This window comes from Episyrphus balteatus, chromosome X (assembly GCF_945859705.1).
Source record: "Episyrphus balteatus chromosome X, idEpiBalt1.1, whole genome shotgun sequence".
NCBI classification, from domain to species: Eukaryota; Metazoa; Arthropoda; class Insecta; order Diptera; family Syrphidae; genus Episyrphus; species Episyrphus balteatus.
Window position 1 is genome coordinate 2,616,125 of NC_079138.1, and position 18,236 is coordinate 2,634,360.

At 32.0% G+C, this 18,236-nt stretch overlaps 1 protein-coding gene across 3 annotated transcripts; it reads right to left on the minus strand.

The window, feature by feature from the left end:
• Positions 1 to 1,539: 1,539 nt before the first annotated feature.
• On the minus strand, positions 1,540 to 18,236 carry LOC129920564 (slo-interacting protein 1). Of its 3 annotated transcripts, none has more exons than XM_056001906.1 (7): positions 17,765 to 18,236; positions 10,476 to 11,494; positions 5,218 to 5,505; positions 3,932 to 5,159; positions 3,643 to 3,869; positions 2,909 to 3,583; positions 1,540 to 2,780 (listed from the first exon to the last, which is right to left on the minus strand). In XM_056001906.1, exons 2-7 carry the CDS (start codon positions 11,337 to 11,339, stop codon positions 2,694 to 2,696), a joined length of 3,369 nt encoding a protein of 1,122 aa, XP_055857881.1. In that variant the 5' UTR covers positions 11,340 to 11,494; positions 17,765 to 18,236; the 3' UTR covers positions 1,540 to 2,693. The 3 variants fall into 3 exon arrangements, with proteins under 3 accessions (XP_055857881.1, XP_055857880.1, XP_055857882.1); XM_056001905.1 differs by having other exon boundaries at positions 17,554 to 18,236; XM_056001907.1 differs by having other exon boundaries at positions 1,540 to 2,831; positions 17,554 to 18,235.

Genomic DNA, 18,236 nt, shown 5'->3' on the forward strand with positions numbered 1-18,236 from the left:
AAAATGAGTTGCATAAAACGATATTAAACTATTTGAAACGCATCTACGTATCTTTCAACATCGAGAGAAAATAGCAGACGCAGGGTCCTTTTCTTATTAATTTAAATATTAAAGCTGGGTATTTCCTTCAAGAAATAGGGGTTTCAAATAACTTTTTAATAAAAGAAAAAGAAATAAGTAGATACCATTTTTTATTTTCAAGTAAATTTTTCCACATTTTGTTCGACAAAGACAGACCATTTTCATTTTTGTTTTTAATGTGACAACTTGTTCAATATGTATGTAATACATCTGTTTTCCATTAAATTTGTTCTGGAACAATTTCTCTCTGGCTTATATTCAAAGTCCAAATCTTCTATAAATATTCTTGCATACCTTGGCCAAATTATTTGCATGGGTCGTTCCGTTTTTTCGTTTTTGGCATTTCTGCTATTCTAACAATTTGCCTTTGCACTGATACACTTTTTTTAATAAGAGTTTTTTTTTCAATGTGACATTGTTCAATATGTATGTAATACATCTGTTTTTCATTAAATTTGTTCTGGAACAATTTCTCTCTGGCTTATATTCAAAGTCCAAATCTTCTATAAATATTCTTGTATACCTTGGCCAAATTATTTGCATGGGTCGTTCCGTTTTTTCGTTTTTAGCATTTCTGCTATTCTAACAATTTGCCTTTGCACTGATACACACTTTTTAGTGAGAGCATGAACGTCAGGTCGTTTCAAAACAAAAGTCCCATGGAAAATAATTGAGCAAATATAAAAACAACTCATTCGCTCACTGGAGGGAAGCATTTATGACGCAGCTAAACTTTTTCTAAAATTACAATAAAATAATAAAGAACAGTTCTTGATATCGCTTTTTTAACCAATAAAATTTAGTGTTTTATTCATTTGTTCTCCATTTTGAAATGATTTGATACGAGCTGATTTTGTAATTATTCAATAGTTTAAGGAGCGGGTTCATTTGCAATTGTCATTGATCGATCAATTGATATGGTCTTTTGACTTTTTTCTGTATAATGTCCAGTTTCAAGTGTATGTATTCGTAGCTCTTTTTCTGACATATAACTCGAATCACAATACAAATAGGGAAAATATTCATGTTGATGGTTTGGTGAAATAATGAACCTAATGAAAGAGGCTCCCAGACACAGTTATGATCTTTTTTTCCACAATTCTCAACAACTGCATCACATTGGCTTCTTTCCGCAGAAATGGAAAACTGCAAGAATCGGGGCGATTGCTAGGAATATAATCTCCAATTACAGGCCAATTTCTCTTCTCAACAATCTGAGCAAGCTTCTAAAAGAGTTGACACTCAGGAAGCTAAAAAAGCTTAGCAGCAATAACAACATCATTCCAGACATTCAGTTCAGCTTTCGGGAGAAGAACTCCACACTTCTTCCGCTCATGAAGTTCCACTAAGAGATCACCTCTTTTTTTATTTCATCTGACAGTTCTCGATACAGACTTTCTGCGCATGATATTAGCTTGTTTTCTTATACCATGTCACTCACATATTGCAAATCCATATCGGAAACGATATCTACGATAGTAAATGCGGTATCCGAATCAACTCATCCAAGTCGGAACTTTTGTGCCTAAGACGATCAAGAGGACGAAGCAGTCGATCGACTGTAAACTTTAGATCCTCCTGTGGTCCTCAGAAAAGCCAATTTTAACTTCCATCGCCTTCATTCCCTGATGAAAAGAACAACAGGATTAACCCAACCAAAAAAAAAAACTCTTGATCTACAAGCAGTTTCTGCGACCAGTCATTATCTTCAGCTTTTCGGTATGATATACCATCTTCAACACAGCCATGAAGTATAAAGGAGCATCAAATGTTCGAGAGGAAAATATAATATACTTGTAGGAAATATAGCCAATCGCCCCAATCAACTGATGAGAAGAACGACTACCCAATAACTACATCTCGAACCTAGTGCTTTGGATATACTGGATGAGCATAAATAATCTCAGCGGACGAGATAGCAGGTAACTACAACAGTGGCTAAACGCAAACCTAACCAACTCAACTCAATCAACCCTACAACTGAACATCCGGGACTGAAGACCCCGAGGACAATCTAGTCTAGCAGACTTCTTAAATTAAGTTTTTTCATGTTTTTTTCATTTATATTTTTAAACTTAGACATTGTATAAGTTTAGGACCCCTTTGTGTCACCAAAATTTTGTACCAATCAACGTTTAGTAGAAATAAGTAAATTTTAAATCAATTGATATTGAAGGAGATCTTAACACAATTAACAAGGAATCAGAGTATTTTTTAAAAATGTTTTAAAAGATAATATCTGTGGAGAACTTCACTATAGTCAGAGAAAGTACTTGTATATGCAGTCATTCACTGACATAAAACTGAATATAAAACGTAGGAATGCAGAAAAAAAGCTTAGTACTTCTATTAATTAAATTTAAAACAAAAATCATATAAATGAGTCTTTTGTAATACCATCATTTTTCAGTCTGTCCCAACCAGATTCAACAACAATAAAATAATTAATAATTAAACTTAAAAATATTACAATATATTTATATAATAATATTAGGCTTAAGATGGAACTAATAAATGTTTGGAACTTGAAAATTAATTAAAGCTAAACGATTCCACTGACACTGATGATGGATGATCATGATGATGATGATGAAAAAGATCATTAAAAGAGCTTACAAAGGTGGATGAATTACTCTGGAGTGATGAAATGGAGTAATGTTATCCGCTGCTACATTTCCATCATTATTAGAGCCTTGAAACTGTTCACATTGTGCAAGGAAGGAAGAGGATTTATTTTTTTTTTGTTAATTCTTTTTACCACCACATCAACAAATCAACAAAAGAAGGATCATCAGTTTCAGATTATTGTGACCGAAAGAAGACCTACCTTTCTATTACCACTACTTGGAGTCGTCGTTGTTGTTGCTGCTGTTGTTGACGAACATGTTGGTAGTGTTCCAGTAACTGACGAACTTAATGGTATCAGCGGACTATTGTTGGCATCTACGGTAGGACTGTTTGTGATAATTTTTTTAACTAGTTTCTTTGTTGTTGTGTTTGATGATGGAGTACTTTGACGATGGACTTTTCCTCCGGGTGTTGTAGCAGCAGCAGTAGCAGCAGCAGCAGCAGCAGCAGTTGGCATTGTTACCTTTTGCTGCTGCTGTTGCTGAATAGTTGAATCGGCTACACCACAATTGACCAAATTTTTTGTTGTTATTTCAGCAGGGTTCATACTGCTATTGATCATCAATGGTTGCATTGAAATTTCATTATTTTTATTAGTAATTATTATTTGTTGCCGCTGTCGGCGTTCACGAGCTTTTTCGATGTGCTTTTTTCGTTCTTCTTTTGTCCAATAACGACCAGTTTTGATTTCTGAAATTGTATCGTCTTCTGTTGTTTGATCATTGCGTTCAGCATTTATACGTAGTGCTCGATTACGAAGAAATCGATTTCGAACTGGACGTCGGACAATGTAACGGGTGCCATCTTGACGACGTTTGACTTTCCACACCATGTGTTCTTCGCTCGGATGTGTGTTCAATTTCACAGTACTGACCTAAAAGAAATATTATTGATAGTAATAAAATATCGCCCAGTTTTTTTTTAGGTACAAACCTCTTGGCTGCTGACAAAATGATATTGACTTAAATTTGGTGCCGTAAATTGTGGACAAGGCACCGAATGGGATGGTACCCGTTGGTGAATTAAGGCCTGACGAAATAGTTGCTGTTGCAATAACATTGTTTGTTGTAGATTTGCAACATTTGTGTACATAGTGTTTGAAGCTGCCGATATTGGAGGAGCATTTTGATTATTTTGTGTTGATTTCGCTGAATCTGCAGCTAAAAAAAAAATCATAACTCAGTGTGAAATTTTTATGCTAGAAACAAAAGAAAAAACTTACTATTTTTTTGGGAAACTGGGAATATCTTCGGCTTATTAAGCAATAATGGTTGTGACGTCATCGACGCCGCCCCCTTCGCTGCGACATGTGACGGACTCAAAAGCTTCTCCTTTGAATGTCGATGATTCATAACTGATGATGATAGTTCTTGTGATGCAAATCGATTTTGCATTTGAGTGGATGATGTCGTCTCATTTATCGGACTTATAGTGTGTTGTTTGTTTGTAGAGCAAAGATTCAGAGTCGATTGAGAATGATGATTCAAATCACGATCTCTGTAGTTGGCAGTATTAAGTTCAAGAGTTAGGGGTGTCATGGTATTGCTGTTGCATGAACCACCGGTATTATAGGCGCTCGAACTATTTTCATGATCATCCCCAGCGCTTGAATTTGTGCTTCGCAATGTTCCATTTTTTGCTTTTGTCCAAATAGACAAATTGTCATGATGTTGGGTTTGTTGTTGTTGTTGCTGTTGTTGGTGTTGTTGATGAGTTATAAGCTGTTTATGGTGTTGCAATGATCGCATTCGACTATCATTTAATTCCGATCCATCTTGCATGTCCAACCATTGTTCAATTCGATTTTGATGCTCTGAACTTTCATATGGCGAACAATAAAACGGTTCGGATTCGGAATCTTCAGGTATAGTTTCGTATATATGCTCAGTGTCATATTCCATAATTGGCATCACACTTGTTTCTTTGGTTGGCTGCGATTGGTGGAGTTGGTGTTGTTGTTGCTGTTGTTGTTTTGATTGGGATTGTGATTGCTGAGGCAATTTTTGCTGCACCAAATTACAAGTTGGTTCAGAGTTTTTCTTTTGTGACATCATCATATTTTCAACACGTGAGTCTAATATCGCAATTTCATGATTCACTTGTTCTAAATGGGCACGAATATTTTGATGATTTAATGGATCTCGCGATGAAGATGAGGTAAATGTTGACGCAGTCATATTTTCAGACGCAGCAGCAGTTGGGAGTACAACATCGGGGGGAGGCATTATAGAACGCACTGATTGCTGTATTTGCTCATTGGATGGCACAAGTTCTTCAATAAGCTGCTGGTGTTGTTTCTTTTCCGGTGAGGATGGATTGCTTTTGGGAGGAGCAGTAGATTTTAATAAATTTTCAGTCACTAAATAGTTTTCAATGAAACTATTAGCATATGCCATGTTGGGTTCATCTTCCTCGTAGTAGTCTCCTTGTTCGTTATACTCGTCTTCATCCTTCGAACAAAGAAAAAAAAATAATAAAAAAAAAACGAAGATTTTGAAAAATACTCACTCCATATAAATAACGACTGACTAAGAGCGTCACAGCATTGTTATTTTCCGCAATTAATGTTTCAGTTTCTTCTTTGTTTGAAACATCCTTGCCATTTACTTGGAGTATTTGATCACCTTGTCGTAAACGACCATCACGACCTGCAATACTATCGGGAACTATGTCACTAATATACACTTCTGTGCATGTATCTGTGTCATCTGATCCAGAACCATTTCCACCACCAGAACTGTAACATACTGTTAAACCAAGACGCTCATTTCCTTCAGATTTTCTAAGTGTTATTTCCTAGAAGAAAAAAATAACGAAAAAAGACCAATTTGTGAAATAAAACAAAAAAATAAATTAAATACTTTAAATATGGGAGAGGATATCGTCGGCACAACGCTTAAACCGTTAATCTGAATTTTTGGACACTTTAATGCGTCATTTTACTTGTTATCGGTCCCTCTATTCTAGTCAATCCCAATCCTTCATCTGTTGCCTAGAAACCCTAAACTATTAATTTCCGTTGCAAGAGTTTCCAAAACTTTGAAGCCGTTTTTCTCAAAACTACAATTTTACAGATTCGTGGTTTTGGCTTTGTGCCCACGATATGGCACTTGGTTAGTAGTCAACATTCTACCCCATATCCCGAAGCGAAGTTCATTCGTTTGGACATTTTACTATATACTATATACGCCAAAAGTCTAGAAAAGTCTATTGGCAACGATTTTCAAGGTTCCAAATGGAGATGCAAATTAATAAAATAATAAAAAAAAATATTTTGGCGTAATTTAAACATGAGACCCATGAATTCAAGGTACTTTTTAATGACAAATCCAAAGAAGCCAACAGCAAGATAAAACGGACAACTAAAAAGATTTTTTTTTTATTTTTTAGCATAGGGTTGTTTCGTTTTATATGAACCAAAATCATGTGGGGGAAACCTTAGCTTCAGGCATTTTTTTTTTTCAAATCCAAACATAGTTAAATTAAAGACTTCTTATCATTTTTTGATCATGCACTGTTGATCAATAGAATAGGCTCACCCAATAAACCACAAAGAATCGAATTTTTCACCCACAAAAAATTAAGAACAATAACCTTTTACTCATGCACATTCAATGATTGGACTTTTCCCGGCTTATTTATAAGGTAAGTATCAAAAAAATTAGAAGTGTTAAGAAAAATAAGAATTTTCGTTTGAAGAGTCCAATTTTTGTCATAAAAAGAAATGATGGTATTCAAATTACAAATCTGATCAATATTCAATCTTTCTTAAAAGTTAAAACAATGGTCTACATTTATTAGTAAGGTATAATATATGAGTAATCATAATCATATTTCTATACTTGCTTTACTTTCGAAATTGGACATGTGCTATTTTTTCATCATATCTTCGCCAGAAAGCAAAATTTTTTTAAGTCCTTAACAAATCCGATGGTGTTAGAATAATTTTGTTCTCTGTAAGCCCTTAACCTTTTTTGTGCTTGAAATAATTTAATTAAATTTGGAATTTAAATTTTTATAAATGAAAAAGGCTTTTAAAAAGTTTTTCATATATAAATTCCTACAATTACTGTATACAATTATTGTATACTTTAGAAAAAGATCTAATGTAGGTTAAACTAGAGAAAAATTGGCTGTAATATATGTGTTAGGTAGATTCGGTTGGCAAGGAAGAAGGCATTAAGTTTTCATGGCCAAATTCCCTTTTTTAATAGAACAGACGTATTGAAACATAGTATTAACAAATAATACAAATTTAATACAAAAATTCTTAAACTTTTTCCTGTTTTTTTTTTTTTTTTGCTTTGAAAATTGTATACCTCTCCATCAAATGATATTATGAGCATTTATTTTCTTCATCATCGCCTCATTCCTCCACAAGGGAAATATTGACATCGTCACCCTCAAATAAATTCTCTATGTCTGTGCATGCGTAATTTAACTTTTTTTTTGTCAGATAAACTTAATAATCTTTACTGAGATTCTGTGTCAAGTTTATAGTCCGAGAGGTAGCATTGAAATTTTTTTTGCTCTTGAAAGTAAAACTATACTATATATTGTCATGTGTTATGCCAAATTCTTGTTAAGATTTATAATTATTTTGTATTTATCGTTTTAAAAGAAAAGTGGATCGGCTTTCATGAGCATAAGCATCATTTTAATAAGCTTAGGATTCAGAAAAAATGGATCTCGCAATTCTGTCTATTTGTCTTTGTATTTGTTTGTCACTATCAAGAGATGCAGCCTGAACCACTGGAGGAAATTACTTCAAACTTTTTATTCAAAGATTTTGATTTTAAAAAAATACATACGCTTATTTCAAAAACCTTCAGCAACCCAAAAATCATATAATTTACATAGTTGCAAGCCCAGGTCAGAATTTTTTTAATTGTTGTTGTGTAATAAGCAGCCATAGTTTTCCTGGTTGAAATCCACAATTATCAAAATTGGTTCACCCAGTCCAAAGTTATGAAAATACAGAAGAATTGATAACCTCCTACTTTAACCAAGCAGATTTTTGGTTTTGCATTTTCAAGCAGGAATTTGTAACAAATAATATTGTAAAAAAAAAAAAAACAAAACAAAACAAAGCAATGTTAAACTTTAACATTATTTGTACATTTCAGCAAATCATGGGCGAGGGACTGTCATTAGGTACCACAAAAAATGCATAAATAAGATCCAACATTAAAAATGCACTTCTAATATGCATAATCGCGAAAGATATTGGAAAATTCATCACATTTGGGTGAGAATGTTATGAAAATAAAGGCAACTAGTAATTAAATATTATAAATAAAATTTGTATTTTTATAATAACCCAATAATTATGTATCCAAAATTCCTGATAGCTCTAAGTGAGGGTTCCGCCAATTTAAATAAATATTGCAATTTAAACATTTTTTTTTTCGAAATCAAACTATAACTCCTTGACTATTAAAGTCAAAAATACAAAAGTAAACTCAGGACACGAAACAGTGCCTCCATATTTATTATCATCACCATCAGTCCCACGATGTGTACGTATTACAACTTAAAAACACCTTAATCTACCAACCCCACCCTTTCAAAGAGATAAGCTCACATACATACAAACATACATTTATGTGTATAAACAAGGTCTTGTGTTTGGGTGACAAAACAAAAGCATCAGGAAAATTAAGATGCAGATATTCGTTTCTTTAAAGAAATAAACAAACAAAAAAAAAATAAGAAATACGTTTAGATAGAAACGAAGAAATGAAACACAAAAAAAAAAACATCCGGAGGATACATGTGCTATACGCTACATACAAAAACACATCCACAGTGGGTGCAAAAGGGTGTTTTTTTTTTATTTTGGTTGTTGTTGTTTTTGATGAAAATTTTAGAATCATATAAGGAGACAAATGAAAAAAAAATCACAATTTCTTTCTCTATGAGGACTCTTTCCTAATGGGAGCATGGCCTTATTCTGGGCTAAGTAGTTTTTGCATTATTCAGAAACATACAAATGCGATTTTGCATAGGAATTTTTGATTTAGAATCTTTAAGATTGCTTTAGGTGGCGCACGAGGGGGAGGTAACAGAGATTTCCCAGAGTCAGAGACTTGTATTTGTCTTCTTTTCTTCACACACATATTTACTTATTTATTTTTTGTTTGCAGAGCTCTTTTTAACGATGATGAAGAGGTTTTGGGTTCTTCACAGATGGATTTCTGCATAGATATGACATACTCAAGGAAATTTGAAAAGCAAGTTTCTTTCATATAGATGAATGGATAAAGACGCATTAAATAAAGAAGAACGGAAACAAGCCTTGTTTGAGTCTTAAAAAAAAAAAAACAAGATCAACAAAACAAATAGAACATGGTTTTTATGTGGTTTCCTAATTTATTATTATTTTTCTATTTTTTAATTCTGAAAAACCATAAAAGATATAGAAATTGAATATGCATTCAGGCAACAACATTTAAGCAAAGATGTGTTTAGTTTTGTCTGCAGCACTAGATTGAAAAGAAATATTGAATCTACTAAAATTTTAGGTTAAAGTGTAAATCAGGAAATGAAAGAAAGTAAATTATACCTGGAAATAGTTCAGTAGATATTCCCTGCTATAAATAATGTGACTAAATTTATAACTATCAATGATACTAAGAGGTATATTTCGGATTTACCCTACTTTCTGGAATATATGGAACATACATTTTTCTTGTTTTTATGCGTAATTTTGTATATTATGATATCATGAGAGCTTAAATTTTAGGACAAATGATGAGACAAAGAATAAAATAGAAAATAACTTTGTCTTAAACCAGACTGTAATTACAACAACAAAGTTAATAAGTAGCACCAACAATTTTGTTTTTTAGTGAGAGAGTGATAAATTACTCAAATGCTAATTTTTCTACGGATGAAATTGGTTTGTTCTCAATGGGTTTGAACTGGGATCATGACTTTATCTAGAACGACAAAAATCTCGAATGGAAAAAATTTCGAAAGTAATAAATAAAAATATCGAATGCAAAAATATAGACTGGCCAAAATCTCTTTTGTACAAAAAATCTCGATTTGCACGAGCAAATCTTAAGAGTCTCAAAAGTGAATTGTATTTTCGTGATTTTGGCTGTTCGAGATTTTTGATAAATACAGTGGACGACCAGTATAATGAATGATATCGTTTGAGGTCATTCACTATACCGAGAGCGTTCGCTAAATCGATCGAGTTTTCATTCAAAAAATCGAATTTTTTGGGGTATATCGACTCATGTGAACATAGGTCACATGTGACAAAATTTCACTCTTCATAGTAGAGTCCTAATAGGCTCCTGAGTCTAGAATCAATCAGATTTAAAAGCAGACATAGAAACTTGGCAAAGTTTTATCAGGTGATAGCATTTTCTTTAATAAGACAAAGATCGATGAATGGAAAAAAACAGATCTCAGAGGTTGTCAGAGGAGCATTCAAACCGAATGATATTTTCAATGTCGATGAAACTGATTTTTTCTTGAAATGCTTGCCAACAAGTACCTTGACTTTAAATACATTTTTAACAGCTAAAAATGTATATTTTCGCTTCAATAATGTCAAAAATGTATCCTCGACTAAATATTCAACCCAATCCACGCACGACCTTGAAATAGTCGAAGCGTCATTGTTATGCCAATAAAAGAGTTTTAGGACGCTTTTATTCCAATTGAAAACGATATATTCAATTAAAGACATTGGACATAAATCATAAAATATATCACCAAATATGAAAAAAAAAAAGTATAACTTAACTCACCTCAATATCAATCTCTGGTGCTAAACACTCGCTAAACAAATTATGATCAGTTTCTATAATTTGTTCTGGATCAATTATCGTAGAGCCATTGAATATAAAATCAGTCGTAAAGTTGTCAGTCTGAATGCCAACCGATATAAGATTACATCTGCTATTTTTCTCCTCTCCTCCACTGCTTGGTACCACTGTTTCTTTAAGCGGTGTTGATGGTGTACTTTTGGCATTCGATGTTTGAGATGAAATAGAACCACTTCTTGATTTGATAGTTGCAGTTTCGTTCGTACTATATTGGCCCTGTGGGTGGTAGCTTTTATCCGATTCATTTAGAGCAATTGTGCCAATTGCACCCATTTGTGGTGGCAGGGAGGATCCACCACCATCATCAGCACCTATACTAATATTATTTTCTCCACCACCACCACCTTTGTGCTTATGGTTTGAAATATTATCACGATTATTAGAACTTTTACTGGATGATGAAATAACCAAACTATGCAATTTTAACGAATCGACAACTGCAGACGGTATTGTCATCGGCTCAGCTTGTTGATGGTGGTGATGATGATGATGTTCGGTTTGTGTTGTCATAAGGGACATTGTTGTAGGAGGTGATTGTCTTCTACTAGTATCTTTTTGTTGTTGCAGTTGCAACTGCTGACGTGGAGATTGTTCATTCGATGATTTTTCCAAGTGGCTGTGATTGTTTGAATTTTCAGCATCAGCATTAGTATTATAGGATCGACGTCGAACCTCAACTAGAATTGGTTCGGACGCTTTTAGGAACATTTGTACTGCTTCTTCATGTGGCATTTGGCTAACATCAACTCCATTCACTTTTAGAATTATAAAATGCATTCCTGCCATTTTGTGTGTTTGTGTTTTCTTTTACACGTGTTTTGAGTTTTTTTTTTGTTGTTGTTTGAATGATAATTAAAACTTAATGTCACAGCTCGTCATATTAATTGACAAAGTTGTATTTCTTGTGATTGTTAATATTTGAATTATTTGCTGGGTCATTACTGTAAATTGAAAAACATAACAGGATAGGTATAGTTAATATAAACTAAATAAAGTGTTTGATTTTTGAGGGAAAATTAAAATACAAAACCAAAATTATAAAAAAAAGCAAACTTATAGTACAAAACCTATTAATACTCAGTCACATGTCTCTAACACTTTCGGAAATTACATGTGATTCATTAATAGTCGAGGGTCCCGCCATATTACGACCTACCCTCATCGTTATACCAGTTGAGAGTTATATTTTCTTAAAGGTAGTGTCTTTAAAGTAATAGTTTGCCTAGGGACATCCTGTCAAGGCATTTGATTGGTACGCTTTAAAGTTAATTTTTTAAGTTTTTTTCGACTTAACCACCCTGCTTACATGGCACATAGGTCGATTTGCACGATTTAGGTGGCCAAAATTATTTTATGTTGTATTTTGTCTTTAAACTATATATACCTTAATGGAAAATAGTCCACTTCTTAAAATAAACATGCACAGTAGAACCCGCTTGACTTAACTCGTTTAACAGAAAAACCCATATATTAGGTACATGTTATTCCATCGAAATTAATAAAACCAAAGTCTTTTGTCGTTTCACTTAAACGGGTTTGACTGTATTATTAACCAAAACGTGAAAGTAAACCAAATTGAAAAAAATAGATAATCAGAATCAATTCTTCTTTTAATCGAAATACTTTAATTGTTCCTTGTTTAGTATAAAAGTGGAAAGTTCTGGTTAATAACGAATCAGAAGTTTTTGTCAAGAAAATATGAAAAATTATAGAAAAAAGGTAAAAAAAAATTTGTTGTTTGTAATTTAGCTTGAAAAGTGTTTTTTTTTTCTGTGTATACCTATAGTATAAAAAAAGAGAAAATAGCTAACAATTTAATGTATGGTACTTATGTCCGTCGAATTAAATTTCGAAGAAAAATCGGCAAATTTTTGAGAAGAACCCACAAAATACTATTTTCAGGCACTGATTTTATAGACTCTCCAAGCTTTTTTGCCCTTTTTAGTGAAAACCATAAATCGTATATGCAAGTAGATGAGACATGAACTGTTGGTAATGTTCTCCTCTTCCATTCCACATAAGCCGTTTTTTTTTTTTGAAAACGTCTCACTTTTCCAGTAAAACTAATTTCAGAATTCTATAAAAATCATGTGTACCAAATTTGAAGAAAATTCGTCCACGCGTTTAGAATGTGGAAATGTGTACAGATGGACGCACAGACGCACGGACGGAATTTCAAGACCCACTTTTCAGAATTCTCCATCATCGTAATGTTGGTTTTGATTAAAACCTCAAATTTTTTTTTCCACACGAAACCAATACTGGCCTATAGAGCAAGTAAAAAAGATGAACCAAATTTAACAATTTAAGGCCTGAAAACTGATATTAAAATAAATTTTTGTTTTTTAAGAAAAACAAAAATGGGAAGTTTACATATGACAACTTGGAGACGTCTGTTCATTCCACGAATTAACTTTTGAAAGTTTTGTTGTAACTCTTCTTTCACTGCAGTTTTCAGCTGATCAAGACTGCTTGGAGGTGGTTTTCGGCCGAGAATGCATCTATTCAATATTTCCTAGACATGCTCTTCTTTATTGAATTAAAATTCAGATTTCTGGTCATTCTAAAGCTGGCATATTAAAATCTTGAAGATATTATTCTGAAACCACTCTAGGATGCATTATCGATTTCGGTGACCGTCCGTTCATTATTATAATGAAACTGTTTTTTTTTTTTTTTTTTTTGTGAAAATTGCACAATGGGAAAAAAGTCAGAAGATAACAATAGCTGCGTTCCTTTGGGAATATTTATCTACAACTGCTTAGTACTTAAAGCTGCTTTGAACTACTTTTTCAATAAAGCAAAAGGATATCAAAGTAGTTGTAAGTCCAAAGTAGTAGATAAATTTTCCCAAAGGAACGCGGCTAATAGCTAGTTGGACGAGAAGTTTCAAACAAAAATTTCAACACTTTAAAAAATGTGGAATTTGACTTGGATTTTCGGGAGGATTTTTTTTTTTAGTTACATTTTTTAAATAAAATAGCTAGAACCTCGGTTACCTTTTTGTTTTATTTCTTTATTGGAAATTTAAAAATATGGTCACCGTAATATCGTGCATAAACTGTGGACCAAATTTAGGGGTGAGTTAAACCTGATGCTGTTTGAGGATATCAGTTAGGTTTTTTTGGATACTACTTAACGTGATTACTCTATGAAAATTTATGACTATTCACTAAAAAGTGCGCGGGTTGATAGAAAGACTTCAGCAAATCTCTCCCCAAATCTTCCCCACAAACAATTTATTCCATACCTTGAATTTAAGATCACTTCTGCCTTGAGAAAATAAACATGATACTGTGACATAAATTTATATAAGGGGTTTTTTTTTTGTAAAATAAATAGGATATGCGTTATATTTGAACCAGGGCTGCCAGATAAAATGTCGGGATAACAGGTCTCAAAAGTCGGTACAAATCGGGAGAGCAAAAAAATACATGAAATCGAAAATAAAAAAATAATAAAAAGAATTAGGTACGTAGCTGAATACAAACTTTTCCATGCATACGACCTACTCGTTTTTTTTTTTTTATTTTTTGAAATCTTGGTTCTATAAAATAAAATTACAATTATCGCTTAAAAACTGTCTATTAATGGTTCTTTAAGTAAATGTACCTAATAAATTCAATTTATGTTTTTAACAGTTTTCTAATTTTGAAGAATAAATGAATTCAACCTAAAAGTTTTTTTCTTGTATTTAGGTAATTTGTGTGACTTATCTTATATTTAATATTATTTAATTTTAATGCAGGCTTAAAGTCATTTTTATTTTATTATATTTTGTACTTTAAGCCTGCGTTGGAAAAAATTGTTTTAAGTGTTTTTTTTTTTTATCTGAAATGGTGAAATTTTAGAAAAACCTAAGCTTTTGGCATTTACAGATTTCAATTTTCTGAACTCTTACAAAAGTTATCTTGATTTTTTTGATTCCAACACATACCGAAATGTCTTAGGTAGGGTAGAGTTGCCTAATTCCGGCCCTCTCCAGTAGCCGGCCACCTTTCACAAAAATCGTTATTACTAGTGATTTCGTAGGATTTATTCCAAATGTTTACTCTTATTCTGTTTTTTTTTAAATGTCTCTCCTAAAATTACAATATTCTTATTATTCTTGTTATTCAGTTTTCTTAGAAAAAAATAAGTTTTTATGAAGTGATCCAACCAGGCATGGGTTTTTTTTAATTTTACTGCCGAAACCTACTATCGTAATTAGTGTTTTGTGGAAACAATTTCAGAGCTAATTCTTTGAAATGTTGTTTTTCCTATTAAATATATATTATTCTTCAAATAAAATAGGTTTTAAATAGGAAAAAGATGTGAATTTTGGTAATTTTAAGGGGAGGCCGGAGATAGAACACAAAAAAAGCTTTGAAATTCAAGAGTTTCCTGTATTCGGCCCCCCTTTATTGATAAAAGTTTAAAAAAATGGGGAAAAATAAATACATTTTAAAATCATTTGATGTTATAACTTATTAGCAATCAAAATTGTTTCTAAATTCTTAAAACACAAAAATTGAAATAAAAAACATTCAATTTATTTAAGCTTGACCTTATAAATTCAATGGCCGGAAATGGGACACTAGATGGCCGAAAATAGGAAACAAAGGCCGGATTTAGAAGAATCAGACTTTTTTATACAAAAACTTAAATCAAATATTTTTGGGAACTATAATTAACTATTTTTTTAACCATACCAACAAATTATTAAATAAAGTACATTTTATTTCAAGAATTATTCGAAAATGTTGATATTCATATTTGACGTTTCTAGGCTTTATTTTATGAGACGGAATCCTTAAGGGGCCGGCTACTAGCAACTCTACCCTATACAGCAAAAAAATTAAGAATATATTTTAATTGTGAATATTCGACATCTCACTTGCATAAGTTACTATTAAATTTCTTTTATTTGAGTTTAAACAGAAGAAAAAATCATTTTCATGCATTTTAAGGGTAATATTTCTTACATTGAGGTTTCGGGAGTTTACCTACTTTTCATTAAATTTTATCATTAGCTCCCGATCACTTAAAACTGTTTTAAAAGTTTAAATCAAGATCATTAGGTAGGTATAATAATAATACTATTGACATACAATACAAAATTATCTTAATCCTGTTACCTGCAAGAGTGATTCATCCATCAGTGATTCATTAAGGATTCTCATTTTTTTTTTCTCCCTAAAGGTTTCCAACAATAACTGATTAAGGGGTAATAACTCCTTGTAAACCACGAAATCGAGCGTCATTTTCATCACCGTATAAAACAAAGAAGAAATATTATTTTCTTTTGGTGTTTGTTTAGTTTAATTAAGTACATATATTTATAGGTAACAGAATAGGCTAATGTTAATTTTTTTAAATGGCGGTGTAGTTCAGGATGATAGTAAAATCTTGTGCTCCCATCGGGCGACCAACTAACTCCTACAGTTTTTAACCGATTGGGCTGAAATTTTGTGCGGAGCTTAAAAATACTATTCTCTAGTGAAGTACATTAGTTTGAAAAAATTATTTCATTTCAAAAACAAAATTCATTGAAAAAAAAAGACCATAAAATCGTCAAATTTTAATATTTCACTGCACCGCCATTTAAAAAAATTTCACATCATTAAAAAATTTAACATTAGCCTATTCTGTTACCTATTAATATACTTAATTAAACTAAACAAACACCAAAAGAAAATAATATTTCTTCTTTGTTTTATAGGTACGCTGATGAATATGACGCTCGATTTCATGGTTTACAAGGTGTTATTACCCCTTAAGAAACGGAATGTCGGGACAAAATCGGGCATTTGGTAAATCAGGGCAGATATTGGGACATGGTCTAAATTTCGGGACTCTCCCGGCGAAATCGGGACGTCTGGCAGCCCTAATTTGAGCAGGGACTGTTATAAAATAGAAACAAAAAATATCCTTATTTTATTAGTTTCAATAATGAAACATTTTTTTTTTTTTTTCAGATGACTAATGAAGTATGTATAAAGGCAATGATGATTTTGCCAGAGCCAATAAAAAGGATCCACAACAAAATCACATTTAAAAAATGTGTTTACATACAAATTTGTACGCCGCATCGTTACATGCAACCCAGAGTTGTGCATTTTAATTCTATTTTATTATAAATTTCTAAAGCCAAAATGTCATCATTTTTCCAATTGCTCATTAAGCACTTTTAATAAGTTTTTTTACCTACCTACTTCGACAAAAAAATGCCTCAAGTAGGTATAGAAAAATAGAAATCTGGATAATATTGCAACTAGCTAGATATTTTCATATAGCTAGTAACTAGAAAGGTTAACACTATGGATACCGGATGTAATTAGAAACAAAAAGAAAGAAAACGACTTATACTCTCTTTCCTATACAAAAAAAAAAAAAATACACATACTCTCCATAGACAACAACTATCGCTATCCAACATCAATATTATATACCTATTTATACCTATCTATGAATTTGTAGCAAAAAAAAAAGAAGAGTAGGTACATAATGTCGTCCTTCTTGTTATTGCTTTTGTATCTTCCTCTAGTCCCTTCCAGTCTTTTTTTTTTTCTTATTATAGGCTTAGTGTATCTATATTATACGATATCTATGCAATTTGCTTTTTTAGATTAGTGCACAATCAACCTAATCTCTATAGGAATTATAGGAAGTTAAGTTAAATTGCAACATAACCAAACAAATTATTACAAAAATGTAGAGGTACTTTTTTTCTTTGTATATTTTTGTACCACCCACCACCAATCAGGGAAAAGGGAATATACCAACATCATTTCAATAAGCGCATAAATAAAGAACAATAAATTACTACCTATAAACCCCACAACAGATAAAAATAGAGATATACAAACAAAAAGAAGCAAACAAAACAATAACAATTAGAAGAATAATATCAAACGGAAACAAAATATTGTTTGAAAAAATAAACAAATTTCTTGAAAAATGATATCAATATAAATCGTAAATAAAAATTAAAAAAAAAGAAATTTAAAAATTTATTTACTTGATTTTTTTGTGGAATTTTCTGTTTGAATATAGAATATTTTATTTATTTTTTTTTTTATAACATTTTTGAGGAACACAGAGACTTTTTTTGTAATAAAGGGCACTTTATCTCCTCATTATCAACACACAGAGAGAATCATCAAACAAAACGGTAACGGGACAAACACTCACAACTCGTCGTTTCGATGTAAATTAAGAAAAATACACACATTTTAGTTACTTGGAGAGATGGATGAGACTCTCGATTGATGAACACAAAAAATTATTACAATATTTTCAATATATTTCTTCTATAATAAATTGTTCCTTATCTCTTCTCATTGATTAGCTTTTTTTTTTTTGTAAAATTGAGTTTAGTATTATAAACAAAAACTTAACAACAATCGGTTTTCTTTGTTATAACGCGCTCGTCGTCGTTATATGAAGAAGACTCATCGTCATCATGTCTCTCCATATTTTTTTTTTTTTTTGTTAAAAAGAGCGAAATGAAATAACGGATACGGTACGGATAACGTTAACCGCACACCAACAATCATTAACCACCCACATCACATAACTACTGGTTAGGTAGAGCATTAAACCCTGGGAGACTGAAAGGAATTGTGTTTGTGAGATGTGAGACCGACGACGACGAACGACAGAAACAGAAACATAACCAGAAAGCAGACAACATCCTAGAAC

Excerpts from the sequence above, each read along its gene's own strand:
- LOC129920564 (XM_056001906.1), bottom strand. The coding sequence starts at position 11,339 with ATGGCAGGAATGCATTTTATAATTCTAAAAGTGAATGGAGTTGATGTT. Across the intron at positions 5,506-10,475 it reads CACCAGAGATTGATATTGAG|GAAATAACACTTAGAAAATC; the intron begins GTGAGTTAAGTT and ends TTTTTCTTCTAG. Across the intron at positions 3,870-3,931 it reads CCCAGTTTCCCAAAAAAATA|CTGCAGATTCAGCGAAATCA; the intron begins GTAAGTTTTTTC and ends TTTTTTTTTTAG.